At 37.1% G+C, this 18,314-nt stretch overlaps 1 protein-coding gene across 4 annotated transcripts in view; it reads right to left on the reverse strand.

The window, feature by feature from the left end:
• The window catches only part of USP15 (ubiquitin specific peptidase 15), a 60,210-nt gene that overhangs the window by 18,034 nt on the left and 23,862 nt on the right, over positions 1-18,314 (reverse strand). For 3 of the 4 annotated variants that reach the window (XR_010027602.1, XM_063155154.1, XM_063155156.1), the window contains 3 exons: positions 18,033-18,094; positions 7,958-8,041; positions 1,821-1,965 (listed from right to left, as the gene is read on the reverse strand). Coding sequence is in view for 3 of the 4 variants with exons in the window: in XM_063155154.1 (XP_063011224.1) it covers positions 1,821-1,965; positions 7,958-8,041; positions 18,033-18,094 (291 nt within the window). In the remaining variant the exon portion in view is untranslated. The remainder of the gene's footprint in view (positions 1-1,820; positions 1,966-7,957; positions 8,042-18,032; positions 18,095-18,314) is intronic. The other variant, XM_063155155.1, reaches the window with a different exon arrangement.

Genomic DNA, 18,314 nt, shown 5'->3' on the forward strand with positions numbered 1-18,314 from the left:
ATAAAATTGTCCTTATTTAATCAGTATAGCTTGATGAACAAGGTAGAATCATAAAAACACCTTAGCAAGAATATTCTTTGAATTCAAACCTAAAACATTATTCTGGTAGATGCACTAGAGAAAACCACACGCTTTTCTTTCCAACAGCACAATGATGCAATTCAGTAATCATGAGAGGTAATGTGCAGCATTTTTAGTTAGAATGGACACTGCAAAATGTGTGTCCTTCCCCCTTTCAGTTTACCCATCTTTCACATAGCATGCTAAAAAATATTTAATTTCTGCACTGTTCAACTGCTCTTCAAGTATCCTTATGAAAATATTTTTACAAACAAGTTTAGTTTTATGGATGCCTTATATAAGTAAGGATGGAACAAGCATGGAATTACCCTAAATACCACTAACAGGTGAGGGCTGACAGGCTAGAAAGCAATTTTGCATTATATGACCCAGCAATCCTTTTCTGTGGAAATGTGATCCTGCTGTTCATCCCCATGGGAAAGGTATCCAGCTGCAAACTGGGCTGTATTAGCACCTGCAGTCAGAGGCAAAGGGGAGCAAAACTTTCCCCATATTTGGAACTTGTGAGAGTGCTGCAGGAGCACTGTCCTGTTTAGGGCTCCCCAGTGTAAGAAAGAGCAGAGAAAGGACACCAATGTGGTCACGGGATTGAACAACAATATACAAGGAAAGGGCAGAGCTGTACGCATTAGTTCAATCCGAAGAAGACAAAACTAAGGGGAGAGCTTTTGGCTCTCTGCAGCTACCTAACAGGAAGCTACAGAAAACTAAGGCCAAATGATTAACTGATTGTCATCACAAAGAAGGGACAGAAGTATCTACATACACTATGACACTCTGGAACTGTGTGGTTTTTCTTTTGAACAAATTTCAACAACTTCATACAAATGTACCCGAAATTCCTTTTTTTACTCCAACAGGCTAAAAAACGACTGCAACGTTTGGGTTTTCTTTAATTTTATCCAAAGAAATCATAAACATAAGCCAAGAACTCTTGTAATGACCAAGGAGGAAAGGAGGATAACTATGCAGCATGCTTGGTTAAGATCTAATATTTTCATACTCAGCAGAAAATATGTGAACAAGAACTTAAATACACATAACAGTTTTGTGACAGAAGACTGCTCCAACAACAAAAGGCAAACTCGAGAACTAAACATAATAAACAAAACTCCTAGTTCTGACTGTTAATTATTCAGCAACTGCAGCTTCCATTTAAAATTAGAACACTAAGGTTTCTTCATCTTGGTAGAGGAATATCAGATATACCAGAACTCCTCTTGCATTCATAGCAAAGAACAAGCTAACACATTCCTGTAAGGTATCTCATCCATGAAATAGCTATTCTGAGAGGAAAGGTCAAAGGAAAATGTTTACCAAGGTTCCTGTATGTTAACCTGTGCTAAAAGTACATAATGAGTCAGAAATAAAGGCCCAGTAATCTATCAGTCATCTACTTTTTGACACTTTTTTCAGTACTGCAATTGGTACTCAAGTGCATTTCAAAAGGAAAAGGCAGTTTTTGTAACATATAATATGAATGGCAATTGCTACAAAAAGCAAAGAATCCAGCTTCAGGAGTTCAACACTGGTCAAACCTCTTTCTGACATTGACCATTATGAATGCAGCTATGTAAATCAACTTTTAAAGTATACCAATAAAGATGTATTATTTCTTCACTTTTAATCTTATCCTGCTACTTATCAGATCTCTTAGTATCAGTTTTGAAAATGACAAAATGAAACAAGATACTATTTTCAAGTAATAACACTAGCTGATTTTATTTTAAAGTACATACCTGAATTGCTGAATTCATGAAACATGTATTCCCCAAGTTACTGAGGCCACACAGGCCTGGCTGCTCATTGTGTCTTCCTGGCTCTGAATAATCATAATTCTTATAAGCAGTATATGATGGGAGACAATAGTTTGAATTTTTCACACTGCAAGAAAACAAGACATCTTTCACAATGTAAACATGTACTCTGCAGTACTTTAAACCATACAAGTACTTTATAGACCTAAATTATTAAAAATGTTAAACTAACTTCTGCGAACAAGTAAAGATTTAAAACACTTAACTTTAATGTAATAACATTAATGTTAATTTAAATGTCACCAACAACCAAAATCAAACATACTGCAGTAACTGCAATTATTACATCCCTACCCATTTTTTATAGGAGCAGCTTCACAGCTTACTCTATTCTTCATTGTTCTATCATATTTAAAACACTCAGACTTTAGACACCACCAGCAGCAATCAATCATTTACGTTCCTTTTGCATCCTGCTACTGCAAGAGTGAGGTCGGTGGGAATGGGAATGCAGAGTTACAGGTGAAAGCTGAGATTTCCAAGGCCACTGTGGCATAGCTGCCTCACTGCATCAGACAGTCTATTTATAGCTTCCCTGCTAGGACAGCACAATCCAGCATGCAAATGCAGAAAAGCCTTGAGAGGTAAAGGAATGCGCAAAATGCCTTGCAACAACTTCAATATAAATCTATGCTGCATTTGTTTGCAGATCGAAGGAACTGCAGACGACTGAAATAGGTAAAATGATGATATTTAAAACAATTTGTTTCCAGATGAAATACAAAAATATCAAATATAAACCAACCCTCAGAACGGTAAAGTGAGAATATCTGAGAACACTAGAAGGGCAAAGAAATCTTGTAAGGGAATGTTCTGCAATATGTTAGAAAAAACCAAGCAACCACAACCACTTTAACCATTTCAGGCGCTAATCATAATGAAAACTGTGTGACAGCAGCTTTGGCTAAAGTTCAGGAGTATTTCTGCAGCTATTAAGCATCATTCATATTAGAACATGAACAAAAATTTGAAAGTCAGATGCCAAGAAAGAAGGAAAAATATGTAGTGCAAAGAATCAATCCTAATAAAAAACTGAGATTTGTAACTGCAAAAGTCTGGGGATGCAAGTGCCCAAAGGTTACACTCCAGCCATTACTCCTGAACACTAACATGCCCTTTTACTGAATTCCACCCATTTCCTCAGTGCACAATTACTCACTTTTCATAAATAACTATTGTTTTTCAATTAAGTTTTCAAAAATTTCAAACAGACGGGGATGAAAATCTCTCCCTCTTTCAATGGTTTTAGAAATTTGTGTAGTTTATAGCTCCACTGTCCATAAAGCTGCTGTTATCACACTTTTACATCTGGTTATTTCTTTTTAATAGCTGACTTTCCCATTAGTCCTTCCCTTTTCTATAGATATGCATTTTCTCTGCTCTCTGGCTTGCCCCCCAACTAGCTAAGAGGTATTGTTTTCACTGGTCATTGTTGATGGAAAAAACCCTATGAAGTTAGTGCTCACCCACGTATGAGAGATACCCAGGAAAAAATACCTTCAGTCTCCCCGTTGCAGCCCAGTTACTGCAGTGAACTCCAATTCCCTTAGGCTGGTAAGCCTTAGCTCCCCCAGGAATCAAAACCACAAGCTTGCCACTGGTGCTAATGCAACCCTCACAATACAACCAATCCAGCAGTGCACAGCAGTAACAGCAATGCACATGCACAGGGTACACAAGCTTCTACACTTTCAGCCTTGCTTCCTTCCTACTGCTGTCCTGACCTGACTTCCAGATAACACTTTTCATATGCTTAACAAAAAAGAAACCTCTTTGAAATTTAGATGTAGGGGTAATGAACAAATTGAATGTAATTCTTCTAGGGATTTTCACTTTTATTTCCTTCTCTGCAGCTCTCCCTCCTTCACATAATTGACAGCTTTGGAGGGACACTAGAAAGCTAAGGAAATGCAACTGGCTGTAGCTTACTCATGTGAAAGATTTTCTCAAATTAACTGAGTACCATGACGATAATTTAGTTCAAGGTAATTGCAGTACAGATAGATGCAGTGTGCATTTACTCTAAGGGACAAACTGTCAGTTTACTTCTCAAAAGGGAAAGACATTTCGGAGCTCTTTTATCTCCTACACTGGCCCACAGAAATATATTTGAGAGGTTTAGAGATTAAGGTTACCACTCATCCTGTGAGTCAGGTCTATTAATATATTTTTATTTAATGGTTCTATGATATTTTATCAAAACATATCCTACAAAACACTGCCTACTGTTTGCAGGATACTAGGAGATGTGTCTCTACAGCTCCATCAATTTGCAAACTGTTTTGTTGTGGAAAAATTATTTTTATATAAATTACATTGTTGCTTTGCTTTTTATGCTTTTAAGCTGGATGAAAAAGAAATTATTATTAACAGTCAATAATAAGTAGCTAACAATGGAAAGCAAATAAAGACGTAAGGTAAGTCTACATTAATTTAATTCAAACAGAAATATCCTAGAAAAAGTAACTTGTGATAACTGTGTGTCCCCAAGGCTCCAGCTGCTTTTCCTGCAAAACTTTCCTGGGAAATGAAGGAACCATGCAGGGAAAAGCAGAGGGCTAGTATTAGGGTAAGCTAGTCAAGTAAGAGCAGTAACAGAAAGAAAACAATAATAGTTCTTAGAAAAAAAAGCTTCACAAAAGTAAGGCAAGATCTGAAAACATGAAACCATCTTCAGACCCAAGAACGGAGCTCTTGAAAAGGCAAAAATGGTAAAGGAGGTTTCCAAATGAGATTTTACTATCTGTAGATCTACAAATTTTGAATTGCATGTGCTAGATCTGAAATGACTTGTTTGTACCTTCTGTATGTGCCTTTAGACATTAAAGCAGCTTTCAAACAGTGATGACGAACCCAGAGCACTCACTGTACAGTTACAGCTCTGCCAAGCATGGATGTTGAACAGGGAAGACTGGAAAAGCATCACTAGATTTGGAAAAAACCTAATTTGACAGAGAAATGCCATGTACCAACAGGTACATATATAAAGGAATTTGAGTTGCAATAATGGGTACAGAAAATTAGAAGTTGAGAAGATTTACTGAGCTCTGTAATATTTCAACCATTTTAATGCACTGCCAATGTATTTTTGTGACCAGCCCCTTTAAGAAACCTATTATCAGGTTTCATCAGATTTTAGAGATACCTGAAGCAGCAGGAGAGGCCCATGTCACTACATAAAGATTACTATCTTTATTTTTTGCTCATTATCATTGTCTGGAAAGCAAAACATTACCTATTTAAATTGCCTTTGTCATAATATTTGGTTATGTGTCAGGTACAACATGAAGAAACTGCTCCCTGCTCTTCTGAATCCATCAACACATATTATGCCAATCCTCCTGTGTTATTCTTTCAGTAAGATCACCAGTAAAGGCAAAAGAACATTAATGATCAATTATTTGGAATCCTCCATTCCATCAAAAGCAAACTCACATTTACATAAATGAAGGCTTCAGACTGGATAAAATTTGCACAAGCTATTTCTGATATCTAATGTGTAACTACCTTAACACAAAATTAAGTATCTACCAAACTGAGGCTTACTCTTACATAGGACACCTCCTGGATTAGAAAAACATTACAGAAATGTGTACCATACAAAAAAAAAAAAAGAAAATTTCAGACTTTTAACATAACTTGTACTCTGTAGGTGAGCTCTAGTAATTGCAAAAGCAGGCTTGCAATGACTACTATTTATGACCATTAATACACACAACCTGTTTGATTTTTTCTGCCTTATAAATCGTATTTGTCAGCTAAAACTATCTTCAAACCAAATGCTGGTATCTCCTTTAGAGTCACAGCATCTCATGCCCATATGGGGATGCCAACAGGTCCTAGAAAGCTACAAATTTATAATTTTGCTAATGTACTAAGGACAATGTGCAATATAATATAAATAAGGCAGAAGCATCAAGCATGGAAATAAATTCAAGACAAAGTTGACATTAAGTAGTTAACTAAGAAAGTAACAAAGATAGTATTAATTAATGAAAAAGAAGTACCTTCTTAGATAAGGAAATATTTGCAAGAAGAGTGGAACATTCTGAACTCACAATTATATAATAGAACTAAATACAGAAATGTATCTTTCAATTTACTATTTGAAGCCAAAAATTCTTAATGCAAAAGTATGTATTTTAAAGTACAAAGTATATAATGGATATGACTTCATCACTGAACATAGACTGAGATAAGTACTGCTAAAGATTGATCTGTATTACATCTTGTATTAAATTATTAATTTGTGATTTATAAAATATTTTTAAGTCATCATAATTGGATTACTGCATTGTAAGGAAAACCATATACTTCTGCACTGAATATCTGTCTCACATAACATCCAGATGTGCTGTGTTTTGATACAGAAGAGAAAAATTACTGGTGTTTCATAGTACTACAGAGTACATGTACCTATTAACTGATTTACAAATGCTTAAGTTATAGTTAAATCACTCAAAAGGACAAATTCCTTACCAAATCTGAAACTTATATGACTTCCTTCTAAAAATGTAGTTCTGTTGAAAATTATAATTGCAAAATAACAACAAACACACACACCTACAACCCCCAAATTTTTTTCTCAAGTTCTAAAAGCTCACATTTTGGCTCCAAAATAAACCAAGAAATAAAATTAAAATCAGGTAAATCATGTGAACAAACTATCTTTAAGAGTTGCAATATCTGGTAACAAGTTTCGTAAGTGCCTCCTAAAAATAACTATATCACCAGCAAGAAGCTAACATAAAAAAAAGAAGAAAATAAGAAAGCCTTGATGGTTTGATTTAAAATCACAGCTCCCTAAAAAAAAGGCACTGTTAAGTGTCACACTTGGCAATAGCACTGCCTTTTGCCTAAACACTGGGAGAAGAAGAAATTAGTTCTCAGCTGGAGGCTCAGCTCTGATCAAGCAACTTTTTGCACAATCACATATACAAAACTCTTCCTATTTACTACACATTCACACACAGAGTACAACAGACTGCAGTTAATTACACAGATTTCAACTTTCAACAGTGAGAGTTGGGGCTACTCACAATTGGTAGAAGCACAAGTGACACTTCACCCCTTAGGAAAAATCACTTCTGATAAGTGCAGTATTTAACTGGAAGATATTGTATATTTAATGTTCATGTCACCTTTTTAATATTTAACATCTTCAAATGTGATCGCAAAAATCCACGTTTAGAAAAATACTAAGAATTTTAATGAATTGTAAGAGTAAGGTTCTTCAACTTCCCCCAGCTTGCATTTAAGATGAGTACTCTCTGGTTTCAAGCATTTCAAAGATGCTCCATTATCTGTTAAAGTGAAATAATTCCACGTTTTTCTATATTCACCAACTTTTTACAGCTGTGTACATAACAACAATGACAAAAGTACACAAAAAGTTGGCCAATGCATTAGGAAAGCTCTTCCTTTAGAGTTTTATCACATTATTTATTTTAAAAACCTTCTAATTTGGAATATAAAGGGAAAATCATGTAAAAGTGAGAAATCTCTTACTAAACATTTGTTCACTGCAAAAGTCAAGCACACAGTCTGATCTCTCAAACTTCTAGCACTAAGAAAGAGAAGTTAAGCTGCTGGCTACATTACAGCTAACACAATTCAGCTGTCATGATTTGAAATCTAAGAGTAATGGTACATAGGCTGCTCTAATACCTTAGGAGCAATAAACAAGGGAAAACCTGATCATAAGGATAAATACTTTATACCTTTCTCGTTGTCCATTTAAATTCAGGCAGGATAATAACAGCAACAATGTATTTTCTGAATTATAAACTCTAAATGAAATCTATACCTTTACTTACAGTAGCCAAAATTCTTTTTAGTGTCTTCCCTGCTCAAGAGTAAGAGTTACAAACATTTCTAATGTTGTTTCATTTCTTGGTGTCAGCATTACCTATGCTATGAAATAGTAACCAGTAACAATTCACAAGCCAAATACTGCAAAGCAATTCAAAATCCTTAAGAGAGGAGTTATAATACATTGAACTTTGTTTATATTACACTGGGGCAATTCATTAAATAATGTTTTAAGGTATATTGCTTACTTTCTGTTGTTCATGTTGTTATAATTATTTGATAGAGATGGAGAGATCTTTGGTAAAGTTGAAAAATTGGATGCACCTGGGGACCTTTAAAAATATGAAAATGATAAATTAGACAAAAATGCTGAGATATTAAAAACTGTGAAAGAAAGATAACGAATGAAGCAGATAAACAAGCATGGAAAAGAAATACTTTTTTAAAAGTGGGCAAAGCACTAAAAATACCAGGGACATGCAGCCCTCAGAATCTGCCTATTAACACCTGAAATGTTTCACAGTAGTTAAACTTCCATAACTCGTTGAAGAAACAGAGCTATTAAAAACCAAAAGAAAGCACTGGCCACTGTGCAAAAAAAAAAAAAAGTTTTCAGCTTACAGGACAACTGTAGATATTCTGATGTTCTAGAACTTAAAATGTGAAGTTTCTAATGTGGGAGTTTTATTAATTTTTCATTTCAAACTAAATGGATGTTGAGATGAGATACAAAAATGATCAAGATAAAAACTTCACATTAATTTAACAGCAGCATGGAACCATTTAGTTAAAACGGTCTCAGTAATTTTGTTAGAAAATTTCAGGATATTATGCACAACAATGGATTTGTAAAAACCTTTTTTTTTTGCCAAAAAGAGAACTATTATCACTTATCCACATGGTTTAGGACTACTTTAAATACAAGAATAGTGATTATTTTCATCACAAAGACTTCTGAATATAACAAATATAGTATTTACAACTATCCTGCAGCGTATTTTTCTCGAGCAAATCTTACAGGTGCACAAGGAAAAGACAGCATACTCAAAGGAGTTCATGTAACTTCAACTGAATTGGAGTTCTGGCTGTCATTGAAAAGCTTTGAAGTACACATTGCTATATTAAGAGAAGAACTGCATGCTCAGGACTTTTTAAGCACTTTTCAAGAACTAAACTCCATAAGGAAATGAACATTTTTACACTGGGAATTTTCCCAAGTATATCTTCACATTTGTTTTCAACTTTGTTAAACCTTTTCCAAAAGAAAAGTTGCCAGGGAAGGGGAACCTCAATCCGCATCACTCACACCAACTGATGCCAGAGCAAGCAAGAGTTGCTGCCCAGAGCATGGAAAGGGTTTGGAGGTCAGGAGTAATGAACCTGAAGTACAGCACAAAAGAACTCCAGCCACTGCAGCCAGCACCTCAGCTCTGTTGAGGGTCCCGCTTAAATGCCTCCATGCAAAAGCACAAGAGGCAAAACACAAGAGGAGCTGGAGATGTGCATATGCCTGTGAGGGGTGTGATCCTATTGCCATCACTGGCAAACAAATGATGGGATGGCTACTATTCTTGGTGTGTTGGAATTAAAAGACAGACTCTTTAGGAAGGACAGGCAGAGGAACCTCTTGGGAGCTCCTCTCAGGGATCAATGATCCATTATAAGTAAGGAATAAAGGGTGGGCAGGGACAGACAACATTATAGTGGGGGTCTGCTATGGGCCATCCAACCAGGAAGACCGAGGAGGTGATTGGTGACAGCCAACATGCTGTCAACCAAGGGCAAATATTGTCAGACAAATTTGCTGGCCTTCTAAAACCAAATAGACAGGTGGTGAGGGAAGACTGACATCATCAGTCTGGACTTCTGCCAAGCATTAGACACTGTCTCTAAGCTGGGGAGACATAGATTTGATAGATGGACCACTTGATGGATAAGGAACTAGATGGATGGTTGCACTCAAGTTGTGGTCAATGACTCGGTGTCCAAGTGGAAACCAGTGGTGCTCCTCACAAATCAGTACTGGGACCAGTGCTGCTTAGCAGTGACATGGACAGAGGGATTGGTGCACGCTCACCAAGTTTGCTGTTGACACCAAGCTGTGTGGTGTGGTTGGCATGTTGGAGGGAACGGATGCCATCCAGAGCGACCTGGCTTGAGAGATGTGCTGATGCAAATTTCATGACTCTGACAGCAACAAATGCAAGATCCTGCACTTGGGTCAGGGCAATCCCAACCACAAGTACAGGCCGCACAAAGAATGAATCAAGAGCAGCCCTAAAGAGAAAGAACTGGGTGTGCTGGGGGATGAGAAGCCCAACATAACCCAGCAATGTGAGCTCACAGCACAGAAAGCCAACTATATCCTGGGCTACATCAAAAGCAGTGGGACCAGCAGGGTGAGGGAGGTGACTCTCCCCTCTGCTTTGCTCTTGTGACACCCCGTGGAGTGCGGTGCTCAGCTCCGGGACCACGACATAAAGACATGAACTCGCTGCAGTGAGTCCAGGGCAGGGCCACAAGATGATCAGAGGTCTGGAGCACTTCTCCAATGAGGGCAGATTGAGAGAGTTGGGGCTGTTCAGCCTGGGTTGGCTGAGAAGAGAAGGCTCTGGGGAAACTTCAGAGCAGCCTTTCAGTTCCTAAAGGGGGCTACGAAAGCTGGAGAGGGACTTTTTACAAGGGCATGTGGTCATTGGACTAAGGAGGAGTGACTTTAAACTGAAACAGAGTAGGTTTGGATTAGACATTAAGAAGAAATTCTTCTCAGTGAGGGTGGTAAGACTGGAACAGGCAGAGGAACTGGATGGCCCATCCCTGTAAGTATTTGAGGTCAGGTTGGATGGGCTCTGCACAACTCGGTCCATTTGAAGGTGCCCTTGCCCACGGTAGGGAGCAGAAATTAGATCAACTTTTAAGGTCCCTTCCAACTGAAATCATTCTGTGTATCACCATATGAAGAACATGTTAGTTAATTTTTCAAGTATTCTGATCAACATTCACAAAGCTTTCCTGCAATTTCCTTTATTAATCTAAATCCTTCTCTTAGTTGTCTTCAAAGAATATTGTCTTCAAAGAAGTAAAATACAGACTGTCCACAAAAGATACCAAACTGAAGTCAGTTTAATCCCATTTAAATCCAGAACAGTATTTAATTATGACATTCATACATGTATTTATTTTAGAAGAAGCTATTTGATTTGAATAATTTTGAACTGAAATTGAACTTCTCAAAACCAATTTGAAGCTTTTATATAATTTAAACAAAATTCAAATGCAATATAGTTTTAAATTTTAAAACTCAATGTATAATTGCTGTATATAAAAACTGAAAGAAACCAGAGGAAACCAGTTAAGGTCTACTAAATCAGTAAATGGCTTGCTTCTCAAATGCAGGAGAAGAGTAAACTAAATTCTCAACATAGCTACAACAGCAGCAGAAACTAACAGGTAATTTTGAAAAGTAACTTTTTAACGATGTAACAAACAACCCCCCAAAATAATTATTATAATTTAGCATTTTAACAGCAAAAGATAGAAGACAGGTTAACAAAAACCACTTAACTGTAGTATGCCAAACACATGAGATACTCACTTTCCCACATACTTCATTAACACTATGATTAAACTGCACTAGAACTCCCCAACAGGGAGGGACCAACAGCAAGGAGATAAATATGGACATCAGCAAAAACAACTGCAGCTAGAAGTCTTTTTTCCTCTGGAGGCACCCAGACTGAGTGGATCAGGATAAAGGAAGGTAGATAAGACTTTTTTGGATAAGCCATTCACAGGCCCTAGTCCTTACAGGGGACCTGCTGGTGGGACAACATAACAGGGCACAAAAATGCAGGAAAGTTCTGGAATGCAATGAGGGCAACTATCTGATGCAAGTGACTGAGGAGGTAATAAGGAGAGCTTCTCAACTGTATCTGATACTTAAAACCAAGGAGGGAGAACTAGCTGGGAATGTGAAGGCTGGGGCCTTGGCCAAAATGACCTTAAGATGGTGAAATTTGAGATCCTGAGGGAGAGCATGGCAGAAAACAAGACTACAGCCCTGGATTACTGCAGAGCAGACTTTAGACTTTATAGGGATCAGCTTGGACAAGTGTCATGGGATACAGCCCTGGAGAGAAGAGGGGCCCCCAAGAGAGCTGGACGATATTCACAGAATCATTTACACGGGAGAAGACCCCTAAGATCATCAGTTCCCTATGCTCAATAATGGTCCATCCAGAGAAGTAAAAAATTAAGCAAAGGCAGCAGGAAGGTTGAGTGGATGAACAGGGAGCTTCTGACCCAAGATGGATGTGAAGAGAAAGCGTCTCAGTGAAAGCAGTAGTAGATATCTTGCTTGACCAGCCTGATAATAATCTCTTCATAGAAGGATATCTTGGCTATGAGGGGGAAGCAATGGGTGTGGTTTATCTCAACTTCCTCAAGTCTTTGGACAGTGTCTCCTGCAACACCCTCAGAGACAAGCAGATCAAACACGGGTTATGTAAGTGCACAGTGAGATGGACTGAAAACCATTCAATCCTACCCCTGGAGGGGCAGGTGACAAATGGAAAGCAGCTTGGCAGAGAACCACCTGGGGTCCTGCTGGACAAAAAGCTGCACATGAGCCAGCAGTGTGTCCTTGGGCCAACCACCTTGGCCCACTGTGCTACACTGGGAAAAGCACTGTCAGCAGCTCAAAGGGGGGTGATCCTTCTCCTCCACTCAGAATTGGCTGCAGACACCTGTAGTGCTGGGTTCACTTCTGGGCTCCCTAGTACCACAAAGACAGGGATATTCTGGAGCAAGACTCATGAGATACCACAAAGGTGCAGCATTTGACCTATGTGAAGAAGCTGAGAGAGCTGAGACCATGCAGCCTGAAGAAGAGAAGGCTCCAGAACGATCTTACCACTTGCATAAATACCCAATGGGAGAGAACAAAGAAGATGAAGCAAGAACCTTCTCAGTGGTGCCCACCAAAAGGACAAAAGTCTATGAGTATAAAACAAAATAAATAAAATTCCATCTGAACAGGGAATATGCCTGGATATGGTCTTAAGCCATCTGCTACAGCTTCCCATGCTTTGAGTAGGGAAAATATGTGATACTTTCTCAAGAGGTCCTTCCATTACTAAGGGCTCTATTCCTTAAAGCTGTAGCTCTGATTGGGCTAGCATACAATTTTATAGCAAGCTTAGTTAGACTATTCTCTTCTTACAAACCCTAACTAATTCAGCTAATCATGCTTTAGGGAATTTGCAGTAAAAAAGGTTAATATTTTAACATTCATCAATCAAAAAAAAAAAAAAAGTTAAGGATATGCATTTATTAAGAGTTTTTCAATCCTCCATTGCTTTGTATTAATGAACATGTTTGTTAGACTAACTTGAAAATGTCTGTTGAACATCACCAATGTTCGGTGTTTACCCTCAGGAGTTCAGACACATGGTTATCTCAGTTACTAGTTATCAGCAAATGGCAGTCCAGCTCTTGGCTGACAAACAAGCTGACAGCTCCTGCTCATACAATTTAAGACATCACAGTAAGTCCCCAGTTAGCGCGACATACCACAGTTCTTTCCTACAGAAAAGTCAGAAGAAATGCACATCTGTCTGCATACAACTGCTCAAGGAAAAAACTAAACACACTTTTTCCTTTGAAGATTCATGGATATATTTCCCTAAAAAACTTAGATAAATGGGCATTACATTATTTTAAAAAGGACTTCTAAACATCTTTTATCCTTCTGTTCCCTTCTCTTAATAGACATTATGGGGTCCAACCCAGTAAAAGAAAATAATTGAGAAAGGGCCTTTAATGTTTTTCCAAGATAAAAAGGCCTATTAGTTTGAACCAGAAAAAAAATATCTGAAAAAAACTAAGAAAATGTTCATTATAACAAGGAGAAAAAGTGTTAAGCTACGAATGCGTGCCAATTCACCTTTCTGTAGGTCAAAAAATGCCCCAACTACCAACAATATATTCCCTTTCACACATGAGAATTGTTTAAAGTTAACAACAGGCCATCAGTAAATTATACTAAGTAGCCAGCTATTAGATTAGGATTGCCTATTCCACACTGATACCTAAATGAAACAAGTATCAGAATGAAATCCATTACTTTAAAAACACACACAGAGATACAGATTGACAGGTAATTAAACATTCTTAGTTTTTTACTATATAGAAAGCACTTTTAAAGACTAGGATGGATCAGCAGATTTAAAACTTAAAAACAAGTTTTCTAAAAAACCCAGCTACAACACTTTTTTAAAATTAAAAGGAAATAACCTACTGGTTTATAGCTTTTTTTGTATGCTTCCCTGACTTCCTTTTATATTTGCATATGAACAGGTATATAACAGAACTCTTAAGAGAAAATTAAGAGAAACCCTGTCCTGGCTATTCAGTCGGTAACCCATGGAATGTCAAAACTTGAGTTCCTCACTTCTCCTCATCTAAAGTTTTAAAATCACAGATTGGCTGAAAGGTTTTAAGTTATGCACAGTTTTTCCCGAACATAAGTAACTTGATTTTGTAGTACGGGTCTTCAAGTAACTTGAACTACAATTTCAGATTTTTAAATATTTATTTATTTTTTAGTTTAAAACAGCATCTTGACAATAATAAACCATTCAAACAGGATTAGCTGGAAAAAAAAGTCTGCATAGAGATCTCAAATCTTCATTAAATACTGGGATCAGCAGCAACTAAGCTACAAAAACAACTGTATATTTGTACATTTGTATAAATTTGTCATGGGTATGACACTGAGAGACAGCCACTCATAGACATGTTAGTGTAACTAAATTTTCTCCAAAAATAATCATTACTGCTAAGTAATACCTCTTTTGGGAGCAGGTGATGTTTAAGACATTCCAGAATAAACAGGAAGTTTCATAGAAGTCAACCTCCCAGAGCCAAAAACATCCCAGTAGCTGATATGAACAACCTCTCAGAAAGCAAAAAATCCAGCTATTCCTAAACCTGACTAACCCTGTGAACATTTGAAGAATGTACACCATCATTCAGACTCTTTCAGACTAAAAAACCCAAGCCTCACAAATATTTTAAACAGCATTAAAATATGACATGATAGCAAATATCATTAAATCATGCAGGGTTTTTACAGTGGATATTGCAATTACTTCCAAAATAAAGTAAATTCAGAAGTTAGAAGAACAGTACACATAAAACAAATGCAAACACTGGTAAGCTTGAACACAGTGCAGAACTTAAGTTGTATAGCATGGTCTCTGCTCCTACATGAAAAGGATCTCAAAATCACTCTTCTAATTTCAGAAGAAGAGACAATTACGATGATAATTAATCTTTTTTTCTTGTACGAATTCAAGAAAAATTCTGTTACTCTCAAGAAAAACAGAATTATCATTTTCAAGTGTTCCTTCCTGTACTGAACTGAGGTCCCAACCTGGCCACTTTCAAAGTAAGTAAGTTCTTTTCTTGCATAAGAAAAGATGCTCACAGTTAACATACTTCTCATGAAAAACTGACAGCAATCATCCTTTGTAGTAGGAGGAATACAGAAAAATTGCCAAAAGAAGCAATATAAAAATTGCTGTTAGGATTCTGAGAGAAAGAGGCAGGGAAACCATGCAGAAGATCTTTCCATCTTACTGTTTCTCATTTTCAGTCGTCACAACAAAGATTCTGCTGTCATTCTGACAGACCTCAAAAGGCTGGAAAACTGAGCAAACAGGAACTTCCTGAAGTCCAGTCAAGGGAAATGCAAAGGCCTGCACCTGGGGAGGAACAATGCCAGGAACCAATACACCGGGAAGAAGTGGGTGTGTGGGCAGGTGACAAATGGAAAGCAGCTTGGCAGGGAACCACCTGGGGTCCTCCTGGACAAAAAGCTGCACATGAGCCAGCAGTGTGTCCTTGGGCCAACCACCTTGGCCCACTGTGCTACACTGGGAAAAGCACAGCCAGCAGCTCAAGGGAGGTGATCCTTCTCCACTCAGAACTGGCTACAGACACCTGGAGTGCTGGGCTCCCCAACACCAGAGAGACAGATCTATCCTGGACCAAGTCCAGTGAGACACCACAAAGGTGATCAAGCATCTGACCTCTATGGAAAGGCTGAAAGCTGGGACAGTTCAGCCTGGAAAAGAGAAGGTTCCACAGCAATTTTATCAACCTGTATAAATAACTAGTGTGAGGGAATGAAGAAGATGGAGGAAGAGACAATAGGTATAAAATTGAAGCACTGGCAATTCTTTGTAAATATAAGGACTTTCAAAATAGGAGTTACCAAACAGTGGAACAGGTTTTCCAGGAAGGCAGTAGAGCCTCCATCCTTGGACATGCTCAGAACCTATGTGGCTAAAATCCCAAGCAATCTGCTCTAGGTGATCTGTCTTTGAGCAAATGTTTTGGACCAGAGAATCTGCAGAGATGCCTTCCAACATCAACTATTCTGTGAATCTGTAGAAAAGCTTAGCTCATGTTCTGAAATGATCCTGATTTTTTAAGCTTTAGCATCCTTCGTGCTTTTCAGTATCCTATATTTTGACATTTCTAAATATGGCCTTTTATACCTTGACATCAGAATTTGTTTACAATTTGTACTCTTCAAAAAGAAGCACTACAAAGAGGTAATTTCAGCACTGAGCCAGCGTGTGACCAATGACAGGGCTGTAGGAAGGTATGTGGATATATGCTGTCTTGACAAACTAATACTTCTAATGGATCTCACACAGAAAAACTGCAAAGTGAGTTTAATATTTCTATCCCTTTAAACATTTATTAGGTTGTTCATGAAGTTTTAAACAGATGTAAAAACCTGTCCTATTACCTGTCCTGGCCTGTTCATAGGGGCTATTTGAATTCACAAAATTTTGCAAACTTTCCATTATTACAGTGTATTTGAATATCAAATTCCCAACTTTCTGATAGATGCCAGATCTCAAAACCATACCAACCTCACAGTAATACTATTCATCCTCATTTGCTGGTTTACTTACAACCTTCTCTGACAACAGCATTCTGAATTAGCATTTCACTTGTCCCCAGATCAAACATTTTTCAGGAGATATTCTTTAATTTATATACTGCTCCTGAATGCTTTCCATAAAATGAAAAAGAAGTTTGGCAGAAGAAAAGCAGATACCATCACCGGAATATCTTCCAACCAAAACTTTCAAAACAATCCATGACATTGAGTTATGTAAGGTCTTTTAACCTTTCAAAGATGCATCTAAAATTTGACTAAGAATTTAAATTTCTACTAGATGTTTTTTGAGGTCAGAGATGAAACTTCAAGTTTTTAGCATCCCATTCTTTCTATTGCTTCATGTTCTTTAAAGCCTTATGTTACAACACCTTGATAAGCAAGATTATACTATTAATACTAATCTTAAATTGAACTCAGACTTCATTAAACAGCTTAATAGAAAATAGTGTTCCAAATATAACTGCTTGAGATAAAACACCAAAGATAAAGAAACAGCGTCCTTCAAATGATAAGCAATGATACTATAAAAATGCTTTAGAGCAGTGACTTTTAACTACATGGATACATAATCTCAAAAGGAATAAAGAGAACTTAAAAGAACTTAAACTTTTTATGAAAGATACGATGAAGAACCAGCTAACAAAGCCAAGAAACACAGTTAACTATTTGTAAGCCTGACATCATATTAATTAAATGGTTCCAACTGTTCTTCAAAATCAGAGAAAATTATTTAGATACTAGAAATAACATAAAAAATAGTTAAATGAATAAAACCACACAAGTCTTTCTATTCACTTGCCATTATGAAGGTGCTGTTCATAACAGCAGTAGGAAAAATAGAAAATAAAACCAACATCATTCTGCATTAATTGATGACAGCCCAACAAAGAATAAAAGCCACATGTTAGTAACATAGGCTGCAATTCAAATAAACTTGGTGGGTAAATATGTTCTGGAGACAAAAGGAACAAGCTGTCCATGAAAATATTTATGTGTAAGGAAAATACTGATAAAATCTGTGTTGACCTAACAGATACACTGTGCTTTGAGACAGAAATCTAAATAAACTATGCTGAGTTTTACAGTTTTCTACCATGGATTTTTTTTCCATTTTTCAGCAGGATAATGTATTGGTTGAAATCAAAAAAGTTAAGCAGTGTATATGCAGGAATTCATTATTATGCTATGTTCTACAAAGCACGACACAGCAAATGTATTCAGGTGTACTTTCAATTAAATATCTGAAGGCTGATTTTCAAAATAAAATGCCACTTTTAAAAACTTTTTTTTCATAAAGCAAAATAATAGTCAAACTAATCATGTGACTGGAATTCATAACTTACTTCGGAGTTGAAGGACCTCTTGGCCATGTTCCATCCTCATTCTTCTGTTCTATCACCAGGACCTACCACAAAAAGCGTAGTAAGAAAATGGAAATAAAAATATCAGTAGATTGCTTTCTGTTCCATCTTTTTAATGGATTTGCTGACATGTGATCGAGAAAAGACTGACATTTAAGGTGCTATTCACTGACATTCAAGAATATGCCATTACACTCTGTATTTCATCCACTGCACTGGTCCTTCCTCTCTACTTTTTTCACTCATCATCTTAATTTGGGCAAG

Source organism: Melospiza melodia, chromosome 4 (assembly GCF_035770615.1).
Source record: "Melospiza melodia melodia isolate bMelMel2 chromosome 4, bMelMel2.pri, whole genome shotgun sequence".
NCBI lineage: Eukaryota > Metazoa > Chordata > Aves > Passeriformes > Passerellidae > Melospiza > Melospiza melodia.